We start from the raw sequence: 21,902 nt of genomic DNA on the forward strand, positions 1-21,902 counted from the left end.
GTAGGTTAGATTAGATTTTTTAGGTTAGGTTAGGTTAGGTTAGGTTAGGTTAGGTTAGGATAGGTTATGTTCTTTAGGTTATGTGAAGATAAGGTAGGTTAGGTTAGATTTTTTAGGTTAGGTTTGGTTAGGTTAGGTTAGGTTAGGTTAGGTTAGGTTAGGTTAGGTTAGGTTAGGTTAGGTTAGGTTAGGTTAGGTTAGGTTAGGTTAGGTTAGGTTAGGTTAGGTTAGGTTAGGTTAGGTTAGGTTAGGTTAGGTTAGGTTAGGTTAGGTTAGGTTAGGTTAGGTTAGGTTAGGTTAGGTTAGGTTAGGTTAGGTTAGGTTAGGATAGGTTATGTTCTTTAGGTTATGTGAGGATAAGGTTGGTTAGGTTAGATTTTTTAAGTTAGCTTAGGTAAGGTTAGGTTAAGTTATGTTTTCTAGGTTATGTGAGGATAAGGTAGGTTAGATTAGATTATTTAGGTTAGGTTAGTTTAGGTTATGTTAGGTTAGGTTAGGTTAGGTTCTCTAGGTTATGTGAGGTTAGTATAGGTTATGTTCTTCAGGTTATGTGAGGATAAGGCAGGTTAGGTTAGATTTTTTAGGTTAGGTTAGGTTAGGTTAGGTTAGGTTAGGTTATGTTTTCTAGGTTATGTGAGGTTAGGGTAGGTTATGTTCTTTAGGTTATGTGAAGATGAGGTAGGTTAGGTTAGATTTTTTAGGATAGGTTTGGTTAGGTTAGGTTAGGTTAGGTTAGGTTAGGTTAGGTTATGTTCTCTAGGTTATGTGAGGTTAGGATAGGTTATGTTCTTTAGGTTATGTGAGGATAAGGTAGGTTAGGTTAGATATTTTAGGTTAGGTTAGGGTAGGTTAGGTTAGGTTAGGTTAGTTAAGGTTAGGTTAGATTAGGTTCTCCAGGTTATGTGAGGTTAGGATAGGTTATGTTCTTTAGGTTATGTGAGGATAAGGTAGGTTAGGTTAGATTTTTTAGGTTAGGTTAAGTTAGGTTAGGTTAGATTAGGTTAGGTTAGGTTAGGTTATGTTCTCAAGGTTAGGTTAGGTTAGGTTAGGTTAGGTTAGGTTAGGTTAGGTTAGGTTAGGTTCTCTAGGTTATGTGAGGTTAGGATAGGTTATGTTCTTTAGGTTATGTGAGGATAAGGTAGGTTAGGTTAGATTTTTTAGGTTAGGTTAAGTTAGGTTAGGTTAGGTTAGGTTAGGTTAGGTTATGTTCTCTTGGTTATGTGAGGTTAGGATAGGTTATGTTCTTTAGGTTATGTGAGGATAAGGTTGGTTAGGTTAGATTTTTTAGGTTAGGTTAGGTTAGGTTAGGTTAGGTTATGTTTTCTAGGTTATGTGAGGTTAGGATAGTTTATGTTCTTTAGGTTATGTGAGGATAAGGTAGGTTAGGTTATGTTCTTTAGGTTAGGTTAGGTTAGGTTAGGTTATGTTTGGTTATGTTTTCTAGGTTATGTGAGGTTAGCGTAGGTTATGTTCTTTAGGTTATGCGAGGATAAGGTAGGTTAGGTTAGATTTTTTAGGTTAGGTAAGGTTAGGTTAGGTTACGTTAGGTTAGGTTAGGTTAAGTTAGGTTAAGTTAGGTTAGGTTATGTTTTCTAGGTTATGGGAGGTTAGGGTAGGTTATGTTCCTTAGGTTATGGGAGAATAAGGTAGGTTAGGTTAGATTTTTTAGGTTAGGTTAGGTTAGGTTAGGTTAGGTTAGGTTAGGTTAGGTTAGGTTATGTTCTCTAGGTTATGTGAGGTTAGGATAGGTTATGTTCTTTAGGTTATGTGAGGATAAGGTAGGTTAGGTTCGATTTTTTAGGTTAGGTTAAGTTAGGTTAGGTTAGGTTAGGTTAGGTTAGGTTAGGTTATGTTTTCTAGGTTATGTGAGGTTAGGATAGTTTATGTTCTTTAGGTTATGTGAGGATAAGGTAGGTTAGGTTATGTTCTTTAGGTTAGGTTAGGTTAGGTTAGGTTATGTTTGGTTATGTTTTCTAGGTTATGTGAGGTTAGCGTAGGTTATGTTCTTTAGGTTATGTGAGGATAAGGTAGGTTAGGTTAGATTTTCTTGGTTAGGTTAGGTTAGGTTAGGTTAGGGTAGGTTAGGTTAGGTTAAGTTAGGTTCGGTTAGGTTAGGTTATGTTTTCTAGGTTATGTGAGGTTAGGGTAGGTTTTGTTCTTCAGGTTATGTGAGAATAAGGTAGGTTAGGTTAGATTTTTTAGGTTAGGTTAGGTTAGGTTAGGATAGGTTAGGTTAGGTTAGGTTAGGTTAGGTTAGGTTAGGTTAGGTTAGGTTAGGTTAGGTTAGGTTAGGTTAGGTTAGGTTAGGTTAGGTTAGGTTAGGTTAGGTTAGGTTAGGTTAGTTTATGTTCTCTTGGTTATGTGAGGTTAGGATAGGTTATGTTCTTTAGGTTATGTGAGGATAAGGTTGGTTAGGTTAGATTTTTTAGGTTAGGTTAGGTTAGGTTAGGTTAAGTTATGTTTTCTAGGTTATGTGAGGATAAGGTAGGTTAGATTAGATTATTTGGGTTAGGTTAGTTTAGGTTATGTTAGGTTAGGTTAGGTTAGGTTCTCTAGGTTATGTGAGGTTAGTATAGGTTATGTTCTTCAGCTTATGTGAGGATAAGGCAGGTTAGGTTAGATTTTTTAGGTTAGGTTAGGTTAGGTTAGGTTAGGTTAGGTTATGTTTTCTAGGTTATGTGAGGTTAGGGTAGGTTATGTTCTTTAGGTTATGTGAAGATGAGGTAGGTTAGGTTATGTTCTTTAGGTTAGGTTAGGTTAGGTTAGGTTAGGTTAGGTTAGGTTATGTTTTCTGGGTTATGTGAGGTTACGTTAGGTTATGTTCTTTAGGTTATGTGAGGATAACGTATATTAGGTTAGATTTTTTAGGTTAGGTTAGGTTAGGTTAGGTTAGGTTAGGTTAGGTTGTTTTCTAGGTTATGTGAGGTTAGGTTAGGTTATGTTCTTTAGGTTGTGAAGATAAGGTAGGTTAGGTTAATTTAGGTTAGGTTAGGTTAGGTTAGGTTAGGTTAGGTTAGGTTAGGTTAGGTTAGGTTAGGTTAGGTTAGGTTAGGTTAGGTTAGGTTAGGTTAGGTTAGGTTAGGTTAGGTTAGGTTAGGTTAGGTTAGGTTAGGTTAGGTTAGGTTAGGTTAGGTTAGTTTATGTTCTCTTGGTTATGTGAGGTTAGGATAGGTTATGTTCTTTAGGTTATGTGAGGATAAGGTTGGTTAGGTTAGATTTTTTAAGTTAGCTTAGGTAAGGTTAGGTTAAGTTATGTTTTCTAGGTTATGTGAGGATAAGGTAGGTTAGATTAGATTATTTAGGTTAGGTTAGTTTAGGTTATGTTAGGTTAGGTTAGGTTAGGTTCTCTAGGTTATGTGAGGTTAGTATAGGTTATGTTCTTCAGGTTATGTGAGGATAAGGCAGGTTAGGTTAGATTTTTTAGGTTAGGTTAGGTTAGGTTAGGTTAGGTTAGGTTATGTTTTCTAGGTTATGTGAGGTTAGGGTAGGTTATGTTCTTTAGGTTATGTGAAGATGAGGTAGGTTAGGTTATGTTCTTTAGGTTAGGTTAGGTTAGGTTAGGTTAGGTTAGGTTAGGTTAGGTTAGTTTATGTTCTCTTGGTTATGTGAGGTTAGGATAGGTTATGTTCTTTAGGTTATGTGAGGATAAGGTTGGCTAGGTTAGATTTTTTAGGTTAGGTTAGGTTAGGTTAGGTTAGGTTAGGTTAGGTTAGGTTAGGTTAGTTTAGGTTAGGTTATGTTTTCTAGGTTATGTGAGGTTAGGTTAGGTTAAGTTAGGTTAAGTTAGGTTAGGTTATGTTTTCTAGGTTATGTGAGGTTAGGGTAGGTTATGTTCCTTAGGTTATGGGAGAATAAGGTAGGTTAGGTTAGATTTTTTAGGTTAGGTTAGGTTAGGTTAGGTTAGGTTAGGTTAGGTTCTCTAGGTTATGTGAGGTTAGGATAGGTTATGTTCTTCAGCTTATGTGAGGATAAGGCAGGTTAGGTTAGATTTTTTAGGTTAGGTTAGGTTAGGTTAGGTTAGGTTAGGTTATGTTTTCTAGGTTATGTGAGGTTAGGGTAGGTTATGTTCTTTAGGTTATGTGAAGATGAGGTAGGTTAGGTTATGTTCTTTAGGTTAGGTTAGGTTAGGTTAGGTTAGGTTAGGTTAGGTTATGTTTTCTGGGTTATGTGAGGTTACGTTAGGTTATGTTCTTTAGGTTATGTGAGGATAACGTATATTAGGTTAGATTTTTTAGGTTAGGTTAGGTTAGGTTAGGTTAGGTTATGTTCTCTAGGTTATGTGAAGTTAGGATAGGTTATGTTCTTTAGGTTATGTGAGGATAAGGTTGGTTAGGTTAGATTTTTTAGGTTAGGTTAGGTTAGGTTAGGTTAGGTTATGTTATGTTTTCTAGATTATGTGAGGTTAGGATAGGTTATGTTCTTTAGGTTATGTGAGGATAAGGTAGGTTAGGCTAGGTTAGGTTAGGTTATGTTTGGTTACGTTTTCTAGGTTATGTGAGGTTAGGGTAGGTTATGTTCTTTAGGTTATGTGAGGATAAGGTAGGTTTGGTTAGATATTTTAGGTTTGGTTAGGGTAGGTTAGGTTAGGTTAGGTTAGTTTAGGTTAGGTTAGATTAGGTTCTCTAGGTTAGGTTAGGTTAGGATAGGTTATGTTCTTTAGGTTATGTGAGGATAAGGTAGGTTAGGCTAGGTTAGGTTAGGTTATGTTTGGTTACGTTTTCTAGGTTATGTGAGGTTAGGGTAGGTTATGTTCTTTAGGTTATGTGAGGATAAGGTAGGTTAGGTTAGATTTTCTTGGTTAGGTTAGGTTAGGTTAGGTTAGGTTAAGTTATGTTAGGTTAGGTTAGGTTATGTTTTCTAGGTTATGTGCGGTTAAATTAGGTTATGTTCTTTAGGTTATGTGAGGATAAGGTAGGTTAGGTTATGTTCTTTAGGTTAGGTTAGGTTAGGTTAGGTTAGGTTTGGTTAGGTTAGGTTAGGTTTGGTTATGTTTTCTAAGTGATGTGAGGTTAGGGTAGATTATGTTCTTTAGGTTATGTGAGAATAAGGTAGGTTAGGTTAGATTTTTAGATTAGGTTAGGTTAGGTTAGGTTAGGTTAGGTTAGGTTAGGTTAGGTTAGGATAGGTTAGGTTCTCTAGGTTATGTGAGGTTAGGATAAGTTATGTTCTTTAGGTTATGTGAGGATAAGGTAGGTTAGGTTAGATTTTTTAAGTTAGGTAAGGTTAGGTTAGGTTAGGTTTGGTTAGGTTAGGTTAGGTTATGTTCTCTAGGTTATGTGAGGTTTGTATAGGTTATGTTCTTTAAGTTATGTGAGGATAAGGTAGGTTAGGTTAGATTTTTTAGGTTAGGTTAAGTTAGGTTACATTAGGTAAGGTTAGGTTAGGTTACGTTCTCTAGGTTATGTGAGGATAAAGTAGGTTAGGTTAGATTTTTTAGGTTAGGTTAGGTTAGGTTAGGTTTAGTTGGGTTATGTTCTCTAGGTTATGTGAGGTTAGGATAGGTTATGTTCTTTAGGTTATGTAAGGATAAGGTAGGTTAGGTTAGATTTTTTAGGTTAGGTTAGGTTAGATTATGTTTTCTAGGTTATGTGAGGTTAGGATAGGTTATGTTCTTTAGGTTATGTGAAGATGAGGTAGGTTAGGTCAGATTTTTTAGATTAGGTTAGTTTAGGTTAGGTTAGGTTTTGGTTAGGTTAGGTTATGTTCCCTAGGTTATGAGAGGTTAGGATAGGTTATGTTCTTTAGGTTATGTGAGGGTAAGGTAGGTTAGGTTAGATTTTTTAGGTTAGGTTAGGTTAGGTTAGGTTAGGTTGGTTTACGTTTTCTAGGGTATGTGATGATAAGGTAGGTTAGGTTAGATTCTTTAGGTTAGTTTAGTTTAGGTTAGGTTATGTTATGTTTTCTAGATTATGTGGGTACAGGTTAGGTTAGGTTAGGTTATGTTTTCTAGGTTATGTGGGTACAGGTTAGGTTAGGTTAGGTTATGTTTTCTAGGTTATGTGTGGTTAGGTTATTTTATTCTCTTTAGGTTATGTGAGGATAAGGTAGGGTAAGTAGGATATTTTAGGTTAGGTTAGGTTAGGTTAGGTTATGTTTTCTAGGTTATGTGGGTACAGGTTAGGTTAGGTTAGGTTATGTTTTCTAGGTTATGTGAGGTTAGTATAGGTTATGTTCTTTAGGTTATGTGAGGATAAGGTAGGTTAGGTTATGTTCTTTAGGATAGGTTAGGTTAGGTTAGGTCAAGATAGGTTAGGTTAGGTTAGGTTATGTTTGCTAGGTTATGTGAGGTTAGGGTAGGTTATGTTCTTTAGGTAATGTGAGGATAAGGTAGGATAGGTTAGATTTTTTAGGTTAGGTTAGGTTAGGTTAGGTTAGGTTAGGTTAGGTTAGGTTATGTTCTCTAGGTTATGTGAGGTTAGGATAGGTTATGTTCTTTAGGTTATGTGAAGATAAGGTTGGTTAGCTTAGATTTTTTAGGTTAGGTTAGGTTAGGTTACGATATGTTAGGTTATGTTATGTTCTTTTGGTTATGTGAGGATAAGGTCGGTTAGGTTAGATTTTTTAGGTTTGGTTAGGTTAGGTTACGTTAGGTTAGGTTAGGTTATGTTCTCTAGGTTATGTGAGGATAAAGTAGGTTAGGTCAGATTTTCTAGGTTAGGTTAGGTTAGGTTAGGTTCTCTAGGTTATGTGAGGTTAGGATAGGTTATGTTCTTTAGGTTATGTGAGGATAAGGTAGGTAAGGTTAGATTTTTTAGGTTAGGTTAGGTTAGGTTAGGTTCTCTATGTTATGTGAGGTTAGGATAGGTTATGTTTTTAAGGTTATAGGAGGTTGTGTGACATTAGGTTATATTTTTTAGGTTAGGTTGGGTTAGGTTACGTTAGGTTAGGTAAGGTTAGGTTAGGTTAGGTGAGGTTAAGTTTGCTAGGTTATTTGAAGTTGGAATAGGTTATGTTCTTTAGGTTATGTGAGGATATGGTAGATTAGGTTAGATTTTTTAGGTTAGGTTAGATTAGGTTAGGTTAGGTTAGGTTAGGTTAGGCTAGGTTAGGTTAGGTTAGGCTAGGTTAGGTTAGGTTAGGTTAGGTTAGGTTAGGTTAGGTTAAGTTAGGTTACTTGAGGTTATGATTGGTTAGGATATGTTTTTCAGGTTATGTGAGGTTAGTTCAGGTGAAGTTATGTTTTTTAGGTTATATGGATATAGGTTAGGTTATCTTTTTAAGGTTATAGGTGGTTATGTGTGATTAGGTTATATTTTTTAAGTTACGTGAGGATAGGTTAGGTGAGGTTACGTTAGGTTACGTGAGGTTAGGATAGGTTAGGATATGTTTCAAGTCAGATGAGGTTATGTATTTTAAGTAATGTGGGTTAGGATAGGATAGGTTACGTGACGTTATGTTTTCTGGGTTGTGTGAAGTAACGTTCTTTTGGTTATGTGAAGTTAGATTATGTGTCTTTATATCAAGTTATGTCAGGTTATGTCAAGTTAGATTATGGGAGGTTATATCAGGTTATTGAATAATGATCGTTTGAGTAGAATTAATGAATTGGCGTGTGAAAGGAAGGAATTGATAAACGACCGTGTGAAGAGCAATTGATAAACGACCGTGTGAAGACCAATTGAAAAACGACCGGGTAAAGAGGAATTGATAAATTATCTTGTGAAGAGGAATTGATAAAGGAGCGTGTGAAGAGGAATTGATAAATTATCGTGTGAAGAGGAATTGATAAAGGATCGTGTGAAGGGGAATTGATAAATGACTGTGTGAAGAGGAATTGATAAATGACCGTGTGAAGAGGAATTGATAAAGGATCGTGTGAAGGGGAATTGATAAATGACTGTGTGAAGAGGAATTGATAAATGACCGTGTGAAGAGGAATTGATAAATTATCGTGTGAAGAGGAATTGATAAATTATCGTGTGAAGAGGAATTGATAAATGACCGTGTGAGGAGGAATTGATAAATGACCGTGTGAAGAAGAATTGATAAATTATCGTGTGAAGAGGAATTGATAAATAACCGTGTGAAGAGGAATTGATAAATGACCGTGTGAGGAGGAATTGATAAATGACCGTGTGAAGAAGAATTGATGAATGACCGTGTGAAGGGGAATCGATAAATGACCGTGTGAGGAGGAATTGATAAATTATCGTGTGAAGAGGAATTGATAAATTATCGTGTGAAGAGGAATTGATAAAGGAGCGTGTGAGGAGGAATTGATAAATGACCGTGTGAAGAGGAATTGATAAATGACCGTGTGAAGAGGAATTGATAAATGACCGTGTGAGGAGGAATTGATAAATGACCGTGTGAGGAGGAATTGATAAATTATCGTGTGAAGAGGAATTGATAAATGACCGTGAGAGGAGGAATTGATAAAGTATAGTGTGAAGAGGAATTGATAAAGGAGTGTGTGAGGAGGAATTGATAAATTATCGTGTAAAGAGGAATTGATAAATGACCGTGTGAGGAGGAATTGATAAATTATCGTGTGAAGAGGAATTGATAAATGACCGTGTGAGGAGGAATTGATAAATTATCGTGTGAAGAGGAATTGATAAATGACCGTGAGAGGAGGAATTGATAAATGACCGTGTGAAGAGGAACTGATAAATGACCGTGTGAATAAGAATTGATAAATTATCGTGTGAAGGGGAATTGATAAAGGAGTGTGTGAGGAGGAATTGATAAATTATCGTGTAAAGAGGAATTGATAAAAGACCGTGTGAGGAGGAATTGATAAATTATCGTGTGAAGAGGAATTGATAAATGACCGTGAGAGGAGGAATTGATAAATGACCGTGTGAAGAGGAATTGATAAATGACCGTGAGAGGAGGAATTGATAAATGACCGTGTGAAGAGGAACTGATAAATGACCGTGTGAAGAGGAATTGATAAATTATCGTGGGAAGGGGAATTGATAAAGGAGTGTGTGAGGAGGAATTGATAAATTATCGTGTGAAGAGGAATTGATAAATTACCGTGTGAGGAGGAATTGATAAATTAGTCGTGTGAAGAGGAATTGATAAATGACCGTGTGAAGAGGAATTGATAAATTATCGTGTGAAGAGGAATTGATAAATTATCGTGTGAAGAGGAATTGATAAATTACCGTGTGAAGAGGAATTGATAAAGTAGTCGTGTGAAGAGGAATTGATAAATTATCGTGTGAAGAGGAATTGATAAATTACCGTGTAAAGAGGAATTGATAAAGGAGTGTGTGAGGAGGAATTGATAAATTATCGTGTGAAGAGGAATTGATAAATTACCGTGTGAAGAGGAATTGATAAATTATCGTGTGAAGAGGAATTGATAAATTACCGTGTGAAGAGGAATTGATAAAGGAGTGTGTGAGGAGGAATTGATAAATTATCGTGTGAAGAGGAATTGATAAATTACCGTGTAAAGAGGAATTGATAAAGGAGTGTGTGAGGAGGAATTGATAAATTACCGTGTGAAGAGGAATTGATAAATGAGCGTGTGAAGAGGAATTGATAAATTATCGTGTGAAGAGGAATTGATAAATTACCGTGTAAAGAGGAATTGATAAATTATCGTGTGAAGAGGAATTGATATATTACCGTGTAAAGTGGAATTGATAAATTATCGTGTGATGAGGAATTGATAAATTATCGTGTGAAGAGGAATTGCTAAGTGACCGTGTGAGGAGGAATTCATAAATTATCGTGTGAAGAGGAATTGATAAATTATCGTGTGAGGAGGAATTGATAAATTATCGTGTGAAGAGGAATTGATAAATTACCGTGTAAAGAGGAATTGATAAATTATCGTGTGAAGAGGAATTGATAAAGGAGTGTGTGAGGAGGAATTGATAAATTATCGTGTGAAGAGGAATTGATAAATTACCGTGTAAAAAGGAATTGATAAAGGAGTGTGTGAGGAGGAATTGATAAAATTTCGTGTGAAGAGGAATTGATAAATTACCGTGTAAAGAGGAATTGATAAAGGAGTGTGTGAGGAGGAATTGATAAATTATCGTGTGAAGAGGAATTGATAAATGACCGTGTGAGGAGGAGTTGATAAATTATCGTGTGAAGAAGAATTGATAAATGACCGTGTGAAGAGGAACTGATAAATGACCTTGTGAAGAGGAATAGATAAAGAAGCGTGTTAAGAGGAATTGATAAATTATCGTGAAAAGAGGAATTGATAAAGGAGTGTGTGAGGAGGAATTGATAAATTATCGTGTGAAGAGGAATTGATAAAGGATCGTGTGAAGGGGAATTGATAAATGACCGTGTGAAGAGGAATTGATAAATTATCGTGTGAGGAGGAATTGATAAATTATCGTGTGAAGAGGAATTGATAAATGACCGTGTGAAGAGGAATTGATAAATTATCGTGTGAAGAGGAATTGATAAATTATCGTGTGAAGAGGAATCGATAAATGACCGTGTAAAGAGGAATTGATAAATGACCGTGTTAAGAGGAATTGATAAATTATCGTGTGAAGAGGAATTGATAAAGGAGTGTGTGAGGAGGAATTGATAAATTATCGTGTGAAGAGGAATTGATAAATTATCGTGTAAAGAGGAATTGATAAAGGACCGTATGAGGAGGAATTGATAAATTATCGTGTGAAGAGGAATTGCTAAGTGACCGTGTGAGGAGGAATTCATAAATTATCTTGTGAAGAGGAATTGATAAAGGTTCGTGTAAAGGGGAATTGATAAATGACCGTGTGAAGAGGAATTGATAAATGACCGTGTGAAGAGGAATTGATAAATTATCGTGTGAGGAGGAATTGATAAATTATCGTGTGAAGAGGAATTGATAAATTACCGTGTAAAGAGGAATTGATAAGTGACCGTGTGAAGTGGAATTGATAAATGACCGTGTGAGGAGGAATTGATAAATTATCGTGTGAAGAGGAATTGATAAATTATCGTGTGAAGAGGAATTGATAAATGACCGTGTGAGGAGGAATTGATAAATTATCGTGTGAAGAGGAATTGATAAATGACCGTGTGAAGAGGAATTGATAAATGACCGTGTGAGGAGGAATTGATAAATGACCGTGTGAGGAGGAATTGATAAATGACCGTGTGAGGAGGAATTGATAAATTATCGTGTGAAGAGGAATTGATAAATGACCGTGTGAGGAGGAATTGATAAATGACCGTGTGAAGAAGAATTGATAAATTATCGTGTGAAGAGGAATTGATAAATGACCGTGTGAAGTGGAATTGATAAATGACCGTGTGAGGAGGAATTGATAAATGACCGTGTGAGGAGGAATTGATAAATTATCGTGTGAAGAGGAATTGATAAATGACCGTGTGAAGAAGAATTGATAAATTATCGTGTGAAGAGGAATTGATAAATGACCGTGTGAAGTGGAATTGATAAATGACCGTGTGAGGAGGAATTGATAAATGACCGTGTGAGGAGGAATTGATAAATTATCGTGTGAAGAGGAATTGATAAATGACCGTGTGAAGAAGAATTGATAAATTATCGTGTGAAGAGGAATTGATAAAGGAGTGTGTGAGGAGGAATTGATAAATTATCGTGTAAAGAGGAATTGATAAATGACCGTGTGAAGAGGAATTGATAAATGACCGTGTGAGGAGGAATTGATAAATTATCGTGTGAAGAGGAATTGATAAATGACCGTGTGAGGAGGAATTGATAAATTATCGTGTGAAGAGGAATTGATAAATGACCGTGTGAAGAGGAATTGATAAATTATCGTGTGAAGAGGAATTGATAAAGGACCGTGTGAAGAGGAATTGATAAATGACCGTGTGAAGAGGAATTGATAAATTATCGTGTGAAGAGGAATTGATAAATTATCGTGTGAAGAGGAATTGATAAATGACCGTGTGAAGAGGAACTGATAAATGACCGTGTGAGGAGGAATTGATAAATGACCGTGTGAAGAGGAATTGATAAATGAACGTGTGAGGAGGAATTGATAAATTATCGTGTGAAGAGGAATTGATAAATGACCGTGAGAGGAATTGATAAATGACCGTGTGAAGTGGAATTGATAAATGACCGTGTGAGGAGGAATTGATAAATGACCGTGTGAGGAGGAATTGATAAATTATCGTGTGAAGAGGAATTGATAAATGACCGTGTGAAGAAGAATTGATAAATTATCGTGTGAAGAGGAATTGATAAATGACCGTGTGAAGTGGAATTGATAAATGACCGTGTGAGGAGGAATTGATAAATGACCGTGTGAGGAGGAATTGATAAATTATCGTGTGAAGAGGAATTGATAAATGACCGTGTGAAGAAGAATTGATAAATTATCGTGTGAAGAGGAATTGATAAATGACCGTGTGAAGTGGAATTGATAAATGACCGTGTGAGGAGGAATTGATAAATGACCGTGTGAGGAGGAATTGATAAATTATCGTGTGAAGAGGAATTGATAAATGACCGTGAGAGGAGGAATTGATAAAGGATCGTGTGAGGAGGAATTGATGAATGACCGTGTGAAGAGGAATTGATAAATGATCGTGTGAAGAGGAATTGATAAATGACCGTGTGAAGAGGAATTGATAAATGACCGTGTGAAGAGGAATTGATAAATGATCGTGTGAAGAGGAATTGATAAATGACCGTGTGAAGAGGAATTGATAAATGACCGTGTGAAGAGGAATAGATAAAGAAGCGTGTTAAGAGGAATTGATAAATTATCGTGTGAAGAGGAATTGATAAAGGATCGTGTGAGGAGGAATTGATAAATTATCGTGTGAAGAGGAATTGATAAATGACCGTGTGAAGTGGAATTGATAAATGACCGTGTGAAGAGGAATTGATAAATTATCGTGTGAGGAGGAATTGATAAATTATCGTGTGAAGAGGAATTGATAAATGACCGTGTGAAGAGGAATTGATAAATTATCGTGTGAAGAGGAATTGATAAATTATCGTGTGAAGAGGAATTGATAAATGACCGTGTGAAGAGGAATTGATAAATGACCGTGTGAGGAGGAATTGATAAATGACCGTGTGAAGAGGATTTGATAAATTATCGTGTGAGGAGGAATTGATAAATGACCGTGTGAGGAGGAATTGGTAAATGACCGGGTGAATAGGAATTGATAAATTATCGTGTAAAGAGGAATTGATAAATGACAGTGTGAGGAGGAATTGATAAATTATCGTGTGAAGAGGAATTGCTAAGTGACCGTGTGAGGAGGAATTCATAAATTATCTTGTGAAGAGGAATTGATAAAGGTTCGTGTGAAGGGGAATTGATAAATGACCGTGTGAAGAGGAATTGATAAATGACCGTGTGAAGAGGAATTGATAAATTATCGTGTGAGGAGGAATTGATAAATTATCGTGTGAAGAGGAATTGATAAATTACCGTGTAAAGAGGAATTGATAAGTGACCGTGTGAAGTGGAATTGATAAATGACCGTGTGAGGAGGAATTGATAAATTACCGTGTGAAGAGGAATTGATAAATTATCGTGTGAAGAGGAATTGATAAATGACCGTGTGAAGAGGAATTGATAAATTATCGTGTGAAGAGGAATTGATAAATGACCGTGTGAAGAGGAATTGATAAATGACCGTGTGAGGAGGAATTGATAAATGACCGTGTGAGGAGGAATTGATAAATGACCGTGTGAGGAGGAATTGATAAATTATCGTGTGAAGAGGAATTGATAAATGACCGTGTGAGGAGGAATTGATAAATGACCGTGTGAAGAAGAATTGATAAATTATCGTGTGAAGAGGAATTGATAAATGACCGTGTGAAGTGGAATTGATAAATGACCGTGTGAGGAGGAATTGATAAATGACCGTGTGAGGAGGAATTGATAAATTATCGTGTGAAGAGGAATTGATAAATGACCGTGAGAGGAGGAATTGATAAAGGATCGTGTGAGGAGGAATTGATGAATGACCGTGTGAAGATAAATGACCGTGTGTGGAGGAATTGATAAATGACCGTGTGAAGTGGAATTGATGAATGACCGTGTGAAGAGGAATCGACAAATGACTGTGTGAAGAGGAATTGATAAATGATTGTTTGAGGAGGAATCGATAAATGACCGTGCGAAGAGGAATTGATAAATGACCGTGTGATGAAGAATTGAAACGACCTTGTAAAGAGGAATTGATAAACGACCGTGTGAAGAGGAATTGATAAATGACCGTGTGAAGATGAAATGATTTATTACCATTTGAAGATATAATAATTGTTACGTAAGAATACAGAAATGGCTGTTAAAACATTTACAATAACATTTATGCTGTATTTAAATTTATTTCAAAATTTGTTACGGAAGAACATCGTAGAAAGAGATGAAATAATAAAGAAATCGTAACACAATTCTCTTATCTGAATCTCGTTATACTTTTATTTTTCTCGACATTTTATTAATTAGTAATTATGTTTCAAATAATAATCAAATTAACAAGAATATGCAGTTAGTGCCATCTATTTCTTTTATAATCCCAATTATTTCTTTCATGTTCAATGATAAATGATAAGCATTCAAACGTTTAATCTTTCTTTAATCTTTCCAAATATATTATTGTCTCTTTGATCCTTATTAACTATAATTGAATTTCTGCACTTTCTTAAATGTAATTTTCTTCTTTCTCTTAAATATTAAATTATTTAAATTTTAAATCATAAATAATTCATTTCAAAACTGTATTCCTTAACTTCCTTTAATTAAAGAAAAAAAGGCATGAAAGAGAAATTATTCCTATTTATTTTTCTCTATTCTAATCTTTTTCTTCTTCCTTTTTACTTATTTCTTTAATTACATACCGACACTCTTCTCTTATTACCGCTAAACACCCGTTACCTTTCCATTAAATAGCCATAACACTATTCCTTGTCCTCGGAAGTAAAAGCCGATAAATGACGGGGCTGCCACGTTCCCCTTCTATCTTGTGCCTGTGTCTCTTCCAAAATTTGTGTTCGCCCCGGCAAAGCTATCCGGAGAGAGTAGTCTCCTGAATGAAAAGTTCTCTGCAGATCAGAGAATGACTATCCCATGTCCATGTAGGAAAAAGATGACCGAAGGTCAATTCTCCTCTTGTGGAAAATTAAGAATTTGTCTGTCGTACGCGAAAAAACTCTACTCAAGACTAGGGAAAATTTTCGACCATTTAAACTATTCGAGAATACTTTTTACGAGTTTTTTTTTTATATTTTGATCTTTCTTCATCCTTTCGGATCATTTTCATTCGATCGCCAGAAAAAAAAAACATTTTTATTTAAAAAAAAGAAAAGTAAGAAAAAAACTCCGTTCTATAAGAATCGAATCGTGGACCATTGATGCGCCGTTTTTCAGTGATTTATCCACTACTTAATTCGGATTTCGAATTCCATTTATTTTTCAATATTTCTTCAAAGAAATAATTTAATTTCCATTTTATTTTTTTTTCTTTCTTTTGTTTATGTTCTTCGTCTTCGACTTCATCTATGTTTCAGTACCGTAAAAATTCTTGTGTCAAGAAAAAAAAAAAATTATTAAAAGTTTTACCGATAATTAAAACAAAAATATGAACGAAAATATCGAAAAAAAATTATAGTAATTAAAATTATTTAATATTATTGTATATTGAAATTATTAGAACGCAAAAAATAAAATAAGAAATACGATAAATTTGTCAAAAATGTATTAAAAGATATCTTTAAATAAAAAAAAATTTTAACTATTCGAAAAACGAAAAATATTAAAATTAAAAATCTATAAATAAATATATATAAATCTATAAATAATATAAAACAAAAAAATACCGTGATAACGATTAATAATAAATTAATAATAATAAAATAAAAATTAATAATCTTACGAATATTATAGCGAGCGTAAATCGCGGAACGATGTCGCGTCGATTGTTATTGTATACATATCGCTTAAACGTAATCGTTTTCCGAATACGAAGCGAAACGAATGTGTTCCTTTCATTGTGATTGTACATATATCTATTAAACGTAGTCGGTTTCCGAACACGGAACGGAACAGACATATTCTTTTCTGCTTTCTGAGTAAATATTTTATCACAATGAAACATTAAAATATTAGTAATTGTTAAATAATTAAAGTATAAAAATATAAAAATTCAATAATTATAAACCAATAAATCGTAAATCTATAAAAAAACCAAATATTTATTAAATACAAGAATACGATAAAATAAAAAAAAAAATAAAAAATAAATCGAATCTAAAAAAAAAAAATAATCCTCTAATCGATAAATGAGATTTACAAAAAATATGGAGATATAATAGAATCGATAAGTAAAACAAAAATTTCGAATCGTTCATTTTCTTTTTTTTTATTTCATTTTCAATTTGCATATTTCACTTTTCTTTCTTATATTTCAAACATTAAAATAGCATTTGTATTAATCGTATTAATAATCCATAATTTAATAAATCAAATTTGTAGCCTATAAAATAAAAAAAAAAATAAAAATTTCACTCCAATATAAATTTGGCAAAAAGAAAAATAATTAATTCTACAGTGTATAAATATGCTTTTAAAATAAACAAATATAATATTCTAGAACGATATAACGATTGCGGTTATCGCTCTTATTTTCATTTTCTTTTTGTTTCTTTTACCTGAAAATATAAGAGAAATATTGTTAATTACCGCATAAATCGCAATTAGAATATATAATCTCCAAAAATTTAATTTTTTCATTCTAGTCTTAAATTATATAAAAATAATGTACTGATTACATCTTAAAATAATATACTCGGATTAATATTTATTAATTATAATTAACCAATTTTAAACTTTCTCAAATTCAATTTTTCCTTTTCGCTTGGTATTCAAAATTTCAACAATAAATTTCTATTAATCCCTACGAACCAGAGCGTAGAATTTAAAATCTTCAAAAATTTAATTGTTTTTTCTATTTTATTAAATATTAAAATTGTAAATATCTAATCATTTTCGATTAATGATAATTAAAATTTAAAAAAAAAATTAAAAAAAAAAAATATAATATTTGCAATGTATCAAATATTTTCCCAAATTAAGATACGGATTTTTCATTTCGATTCAATATATATTGAATCAACAAAATTTTTCATTTGTTTTCATTTTCTTTGAATCTATTATTAAGTTTTATTAATTCATTTTATACAATTTGTTTCAGAAATTTTTTCGATAAATAAAATAGAAGGATCTTGTTCTTTTTCCATCATCTCTTGAACCATTGTCGTTGAATGCTATCTTCGAAATTTCTCTCTTTTTCGGTTGATCGTTATATAATTCAAAATAAATGAGAAAAGCATTTATAAGAGGTATATATAGCATCTATTCGTATAAAACAAAATTATTATTATTTAAACGTTGGTCTAAAATCCATACAAGATTCGCATGATTTTATACCTGTAAATATTGATAATTGAATTATTTTCTTAGTATAGTTTAAAATCATTAAGTTTTGTTTTATTTGACAAATACTTTGTCGTAAAGGCATACATGTGTAACTCTTGTGTTGGCATATTATTATTTTTATTTCATTTTAATCATTTATTCTTGCTTCATTGATCGATAGACAATTTAGTTTTCCTCTTTCTTGATTATAAACATACATTGTATTGTTACATATTTGTATCGTAATAATTTGTTACGATACCGTCCTAAGCAGATTTTTAGGATAATAATAAACTTATTGTCCTTGGTTCGCTATTGGGTTCGCTATTGAAATCTTCTGTTGCCTTTCAAGCCCTTGATTATCATTTTAATTTCTTCAATTACATCTTTCTTTTGTTTCCATAGCTTGTTGTATGCCAATTTTCTTCTTATTTCCATGACGCATCCACCGAGCACATTTTGTCTTATTTTATCCGTTATATCTGATTTTTCTGAAATCAAAAAAAGATGCATGTTTCTTATTCGAATCGTAATAACATTAAAGATTCATCGTTTATTTCAATCTCCAGCTTATCTCCAGCTGTTTTTTGTCCAATATTCAATTTTGTTTCGAGTTTGTTCATTTGCTTTTCTATCGTAATAATTTTAAAAATTCATCGTTTACCTTAATTTCCTGTCTATACAGTTATACAAACTATGTTCATTTCATGTTAACTGTGCAACATGCCCGCTTATTTTATCTTCTCGTGAAACCAACTCGTGCTTGCAATTTTTTTTTTATGTTCTTGCGAAATCACATCGAAATCGCAATCGTTAATTTCATGTTCGTTAGAATTACTAGAATAAGAAAAGAAAAATTAAAAGATTTTGTTGTTAATCATTGTTATTATAGATATATTCTCACTTTGTAATATCCAATCGCCACGCTTTCGACTTCTATCCTCCATTGTCACGTGTCGTTTTGACTTGTTGACCTGATCAATGGTCGGTAAAATAGTTTTCGTTGTGATGTCGCCACATGATCTTTTTTGAGATCGGTATTTCAGAACATGTGACGCAAAATCCGATAAAATATTGCGTTCATCCTACGTATTATCTGTGATGAATGTAACTTGTACCTATTCTTATAATTTAACGAACAACATTATCCGTCTTAACTGGTCAATAATATCGATAACGATACGGATAGTTCTACGAATCTGTCTAACGAAAATTATCACTTGTAACGTTATTTTAACGTGAAATATATATATATATTTTTAATATTCTATTTTTAAGTATATATAATTATTTAATATTAATTATTTATAATTAATATTAATTTTAAGTAATATACAAATTATTATGTGTGTAATATAATGTAATATAATCATTGAATTTATTAATTTTAGAAATAACTTACTATTTTAAATTTATTTTTTTTAAGAATATTTTTTAAGAATCTTTTACATGGCGGGCAATGCTGTTACTGGTTGTTAATTCGATTAAATAAATTTTTTTTCTTATTCGATCAATTTCTCGAATGCGTAACAACAGCCGATATATTCATCGTATGTCATGAAAAATGAAATGCGATAATTAATAATTTAACAATTTAAAGTTAATTAAAAGTTAATTGTCGAACTTCTCTATTTATTATACGATATTAATAAAAAATATAATAATTGATATGGGACTTTGTAATTTTCCTAGAATGGAACAAAAAAAATTTATTGGATGTTATAGTTACGCATATTTTGTATCTCGTTTATGATTTAAATATTTTTATACTTAATAACTCGATGGATCGCTTGATAAATCTATTCTCGTTTCATCTGCGAAAATATTCGTATCGTACTAAACGTATCGGTTATAGATCGAATGAAAGATTTAATTTGTGCTTGTACTATTGTACATTTAGATGTCTCGTTGGTCGTGAATGATTGCTGTGAAATAATATAAATGGGTGGATAATGTTATTTCTTCGATCGTAACTTTGGACGAAACGATTATAAGATATGGAATTTGTTGGTATACAACGTGTAAGAAGTCGAAAAAGAAGGAGACATTTAAAAAAGCAACGACGCGAACAAATAAAATTTGAGGTTAAGTCTGCAAAACGTTTGGGATTTATTTCAGAACGTTGTAATATTTTTATCGCTAAAGAAAAATTAATCACCGATACGATGCAAGCTAATTCTTTTTGGGAAAATTACACGGCTGCTCAGGAATGGCAAAAAAGGTTAGTTTATATATATTTATTAAAGTGTAAAGAATGATCGAAATTTCATCGGATTCAATTCGAAAAAAGCGAAAGAAAAAATATCTTGATAAATAATATTAATTTTTAGACATAGTATAATTTGGTGGAAAACTCGATGTATCGCGTTGGAACATGAAAATCAAATATTAAGGGATAAATTGAAATCTGTGATACGTGAAAAGGATCAACAGTATTCTTTGAATGTCAAAAAGAAAAATGATTACAAGTGTACGAATGTAGAAGAAGAATGCGAAGAAACAACATCGAGCGAAGAAAGTGGAAATATTGAATTTCATGTAAATGAAGAAATGATGAATTTCTTGGAACAAAGCATGAGACATAAATTTGAATTGAAAAAATTGAGAGAATCAGAAATATCTATTAAAAAAAAGAAAGAGGAAGAGGAGAATATGAATATTCAAGGTGGAGCAACATGGATGCATACAAGGAACAGTAATGCAAAATTGTTATATGGTGATGCAAGTTCCACAATATTAGCAATGGAAACTGCGCTTCAGGCTACGGTTGATAGACACAGGGATAAAGCGAAACCTCAGTATTGGCCAATTATTCCTTTAAAACCATAATATACATATAAATATTTATATATGTATTTTATATATATATATATAAAAAAAAAAAAAAGAAGAAGAAAAAGAAAAAAAAAATATAATGAAACTTTTTTATGCCATTCATATGTTTTCTAAATTAACACTTATCGAAAGATTCGTCGTTTCTCGTACATCGTATTGGCGAGAGATGACGCTAGATGTATTTCTTTTTACTTTTAAAATATCTTTAACTTATGTATAATTTTCTGCGTGCTTCTGACTTTTCTTTTGACTTTTATGTTGTGTGTATGTCGACATATGATAAAACGATCATTGATAATTTTTTGATTTTCAAATGATTATTCAAAATGTTATTTTTGTAATGCTTACAAGTATGATGAAATTAGGTATATTATGAAATATATATATATATATATATATATTATGAATAATATTAGAAAAAGATAAAAAAAAGAAAAAGATAAAAAAATATCGCGAGACTTTGATTTTACGAACAAAGGTATAACAATTTGAGAGCTATAGCCATCTTGTTTGTGTATCGAAGATAAACGAGGAAGAAGACGATATGAAAATGAAGAGAAGTGTAAAAATTGTGTTATTTTACGATCGATTCGCGGATACGATCCAAGAAATTTTAAAACTAATTCATCGATTTAGAGAAAGTTTCTCGAGATAACATAATGTCGCGTTATATTTCGATATAAAATATATTTCGATATATTTTTATTTTGTAAATCGTATTTCTACGGTTTTTCAAATGATTTGTTATCTTTTTTTCAAGGACGATAGATATTAGGGAAAGATATTTGGAATTTTACTTGAATAAATTTACCGAGTCATTTACCATTTTTTATCATTTTTCTCCACTTGCCGTACGTGAAACAGGTCAAGGAAACTAACGTGTAAATTTTATTCGATATATTTTTTTCAAAGATTCAAGTTATCGATCGACACGTGAATGTTTTATTCGATTTTTGTAACAAACCGGTCGTTCCTACGCAAAATGGACTCGGTACGCACAAGAGGCATTTCATATCCAACAACCAACAACATTCATTTAGATCTTTATCGATCAACTTTCACCGTGTGATCGTATATTGCTTTTTATCTTGCCTTAATCTTGATCTTCTCGTGAGAGTTTTCCCTAACTGCGATAATATTTCTATAACTAATATTTCATATAATAAATATTAATTTTATTTCCATGTCCAAGATTATTAACTAAAACGAACGTTTTTTTTTTTTTTCGTTTGTCACCTAATATTTAATCAAAATTAGCGGATTATTCTATTCCTTCTAAATCTTTAAAATAAATAAATCTGTGGAACATGAGGGAAGAATAATCGAATAGCAGAGTATTTGACGAGTTCTTTTCGACACTCTGATTCTTCTTACGTTTCCACGTAATGTAACTAAGTGTATACGTATATTTATTTATTTATTTATTTTTTTTTTTTTTTTTTGTTGCGACGTAATTTCGTACGTTCGTTTCTGATCGCGCTTCAGGATCGTTTGGTACGAGCATTTGCGAGCTCGTTGGAACGTTTTAAGCCCTACCTTTCGTGTAACGCGTCAAGATAGCGGAGGAGGAACAGCAAGAGATGAAGGAGAGGAAGGGGAGAGGGGTAGAAAGGTAGAAGGGATTTACTTTTTATCGGGTCTGTGTCATTAGTGGCCGCAACGAGTACTACTATAAGTTGGTATCAAGAACTCAGAAGTTCGAAAGATCTTTGAGAGATGGAC

General features: G+C 32.9%; 1 protein-coding gene and 1 long non-coding RNA gene across 2 annotated transcripts; one reads left to right on the top strand and one right to left on the bottom strand.

The window, feature by feature from the left end:
* Positions 1-17,390: 17,390 nt before the first annotated feature.
* LOC116415400 (uncharacterized) lies at positions 17,391-18,437 on the bottom strand. The gene is made up of 3 exons (XR_004226027.2): positions 18,250-18,437; positions 18,010-18,182; positions 17,391-17,836 (listed from the first exon to the last, which is right to left on the bottom strand). It is a non-coding gene; the product is annotated as an uncharacterized LOC116415400 (long non-coding RNA).
* A 412-nt stretch (positions 18,438-18,849) lies between these two features.
* Positions 18,850-20,278, top strand: LOC100867552 (uncharacterized). Its single transcript, XM_012493821.3, has 2 exons — positions 18,850-19,566; positions 19,676-20,278. Exons 1-2 carry the CDS (start codon positions 19,343-19,345, stop codon positions 20,172-20,174), a joined length of 723 nt encoding a protein of 240 aa, XP_012349275.1. The 5' UTR covers positions 18,850-19,342; the 3' UTR covers positions 20,175-20,278.
* The last annotated feature ends 1,624 nt before the right edge of the window (positions 20,279-21,902 follow it).

Source organism: Apis florea, unplaced genomic scaffold (genome assembly GCF_048593485.1).
Source record: "Apis florea isolate Af1SG1 unplaced genomic scaffold, ASM4859348v1 contig_2293_pilon, whole genome shotgun sequence".
Classification (NCBI taxonomy): domain Eukaryota; kingdom Metazoa; phylum Arthropoda; class Insecta; order Hymenoptera; family Apidae; genus Apis; species Apis florea.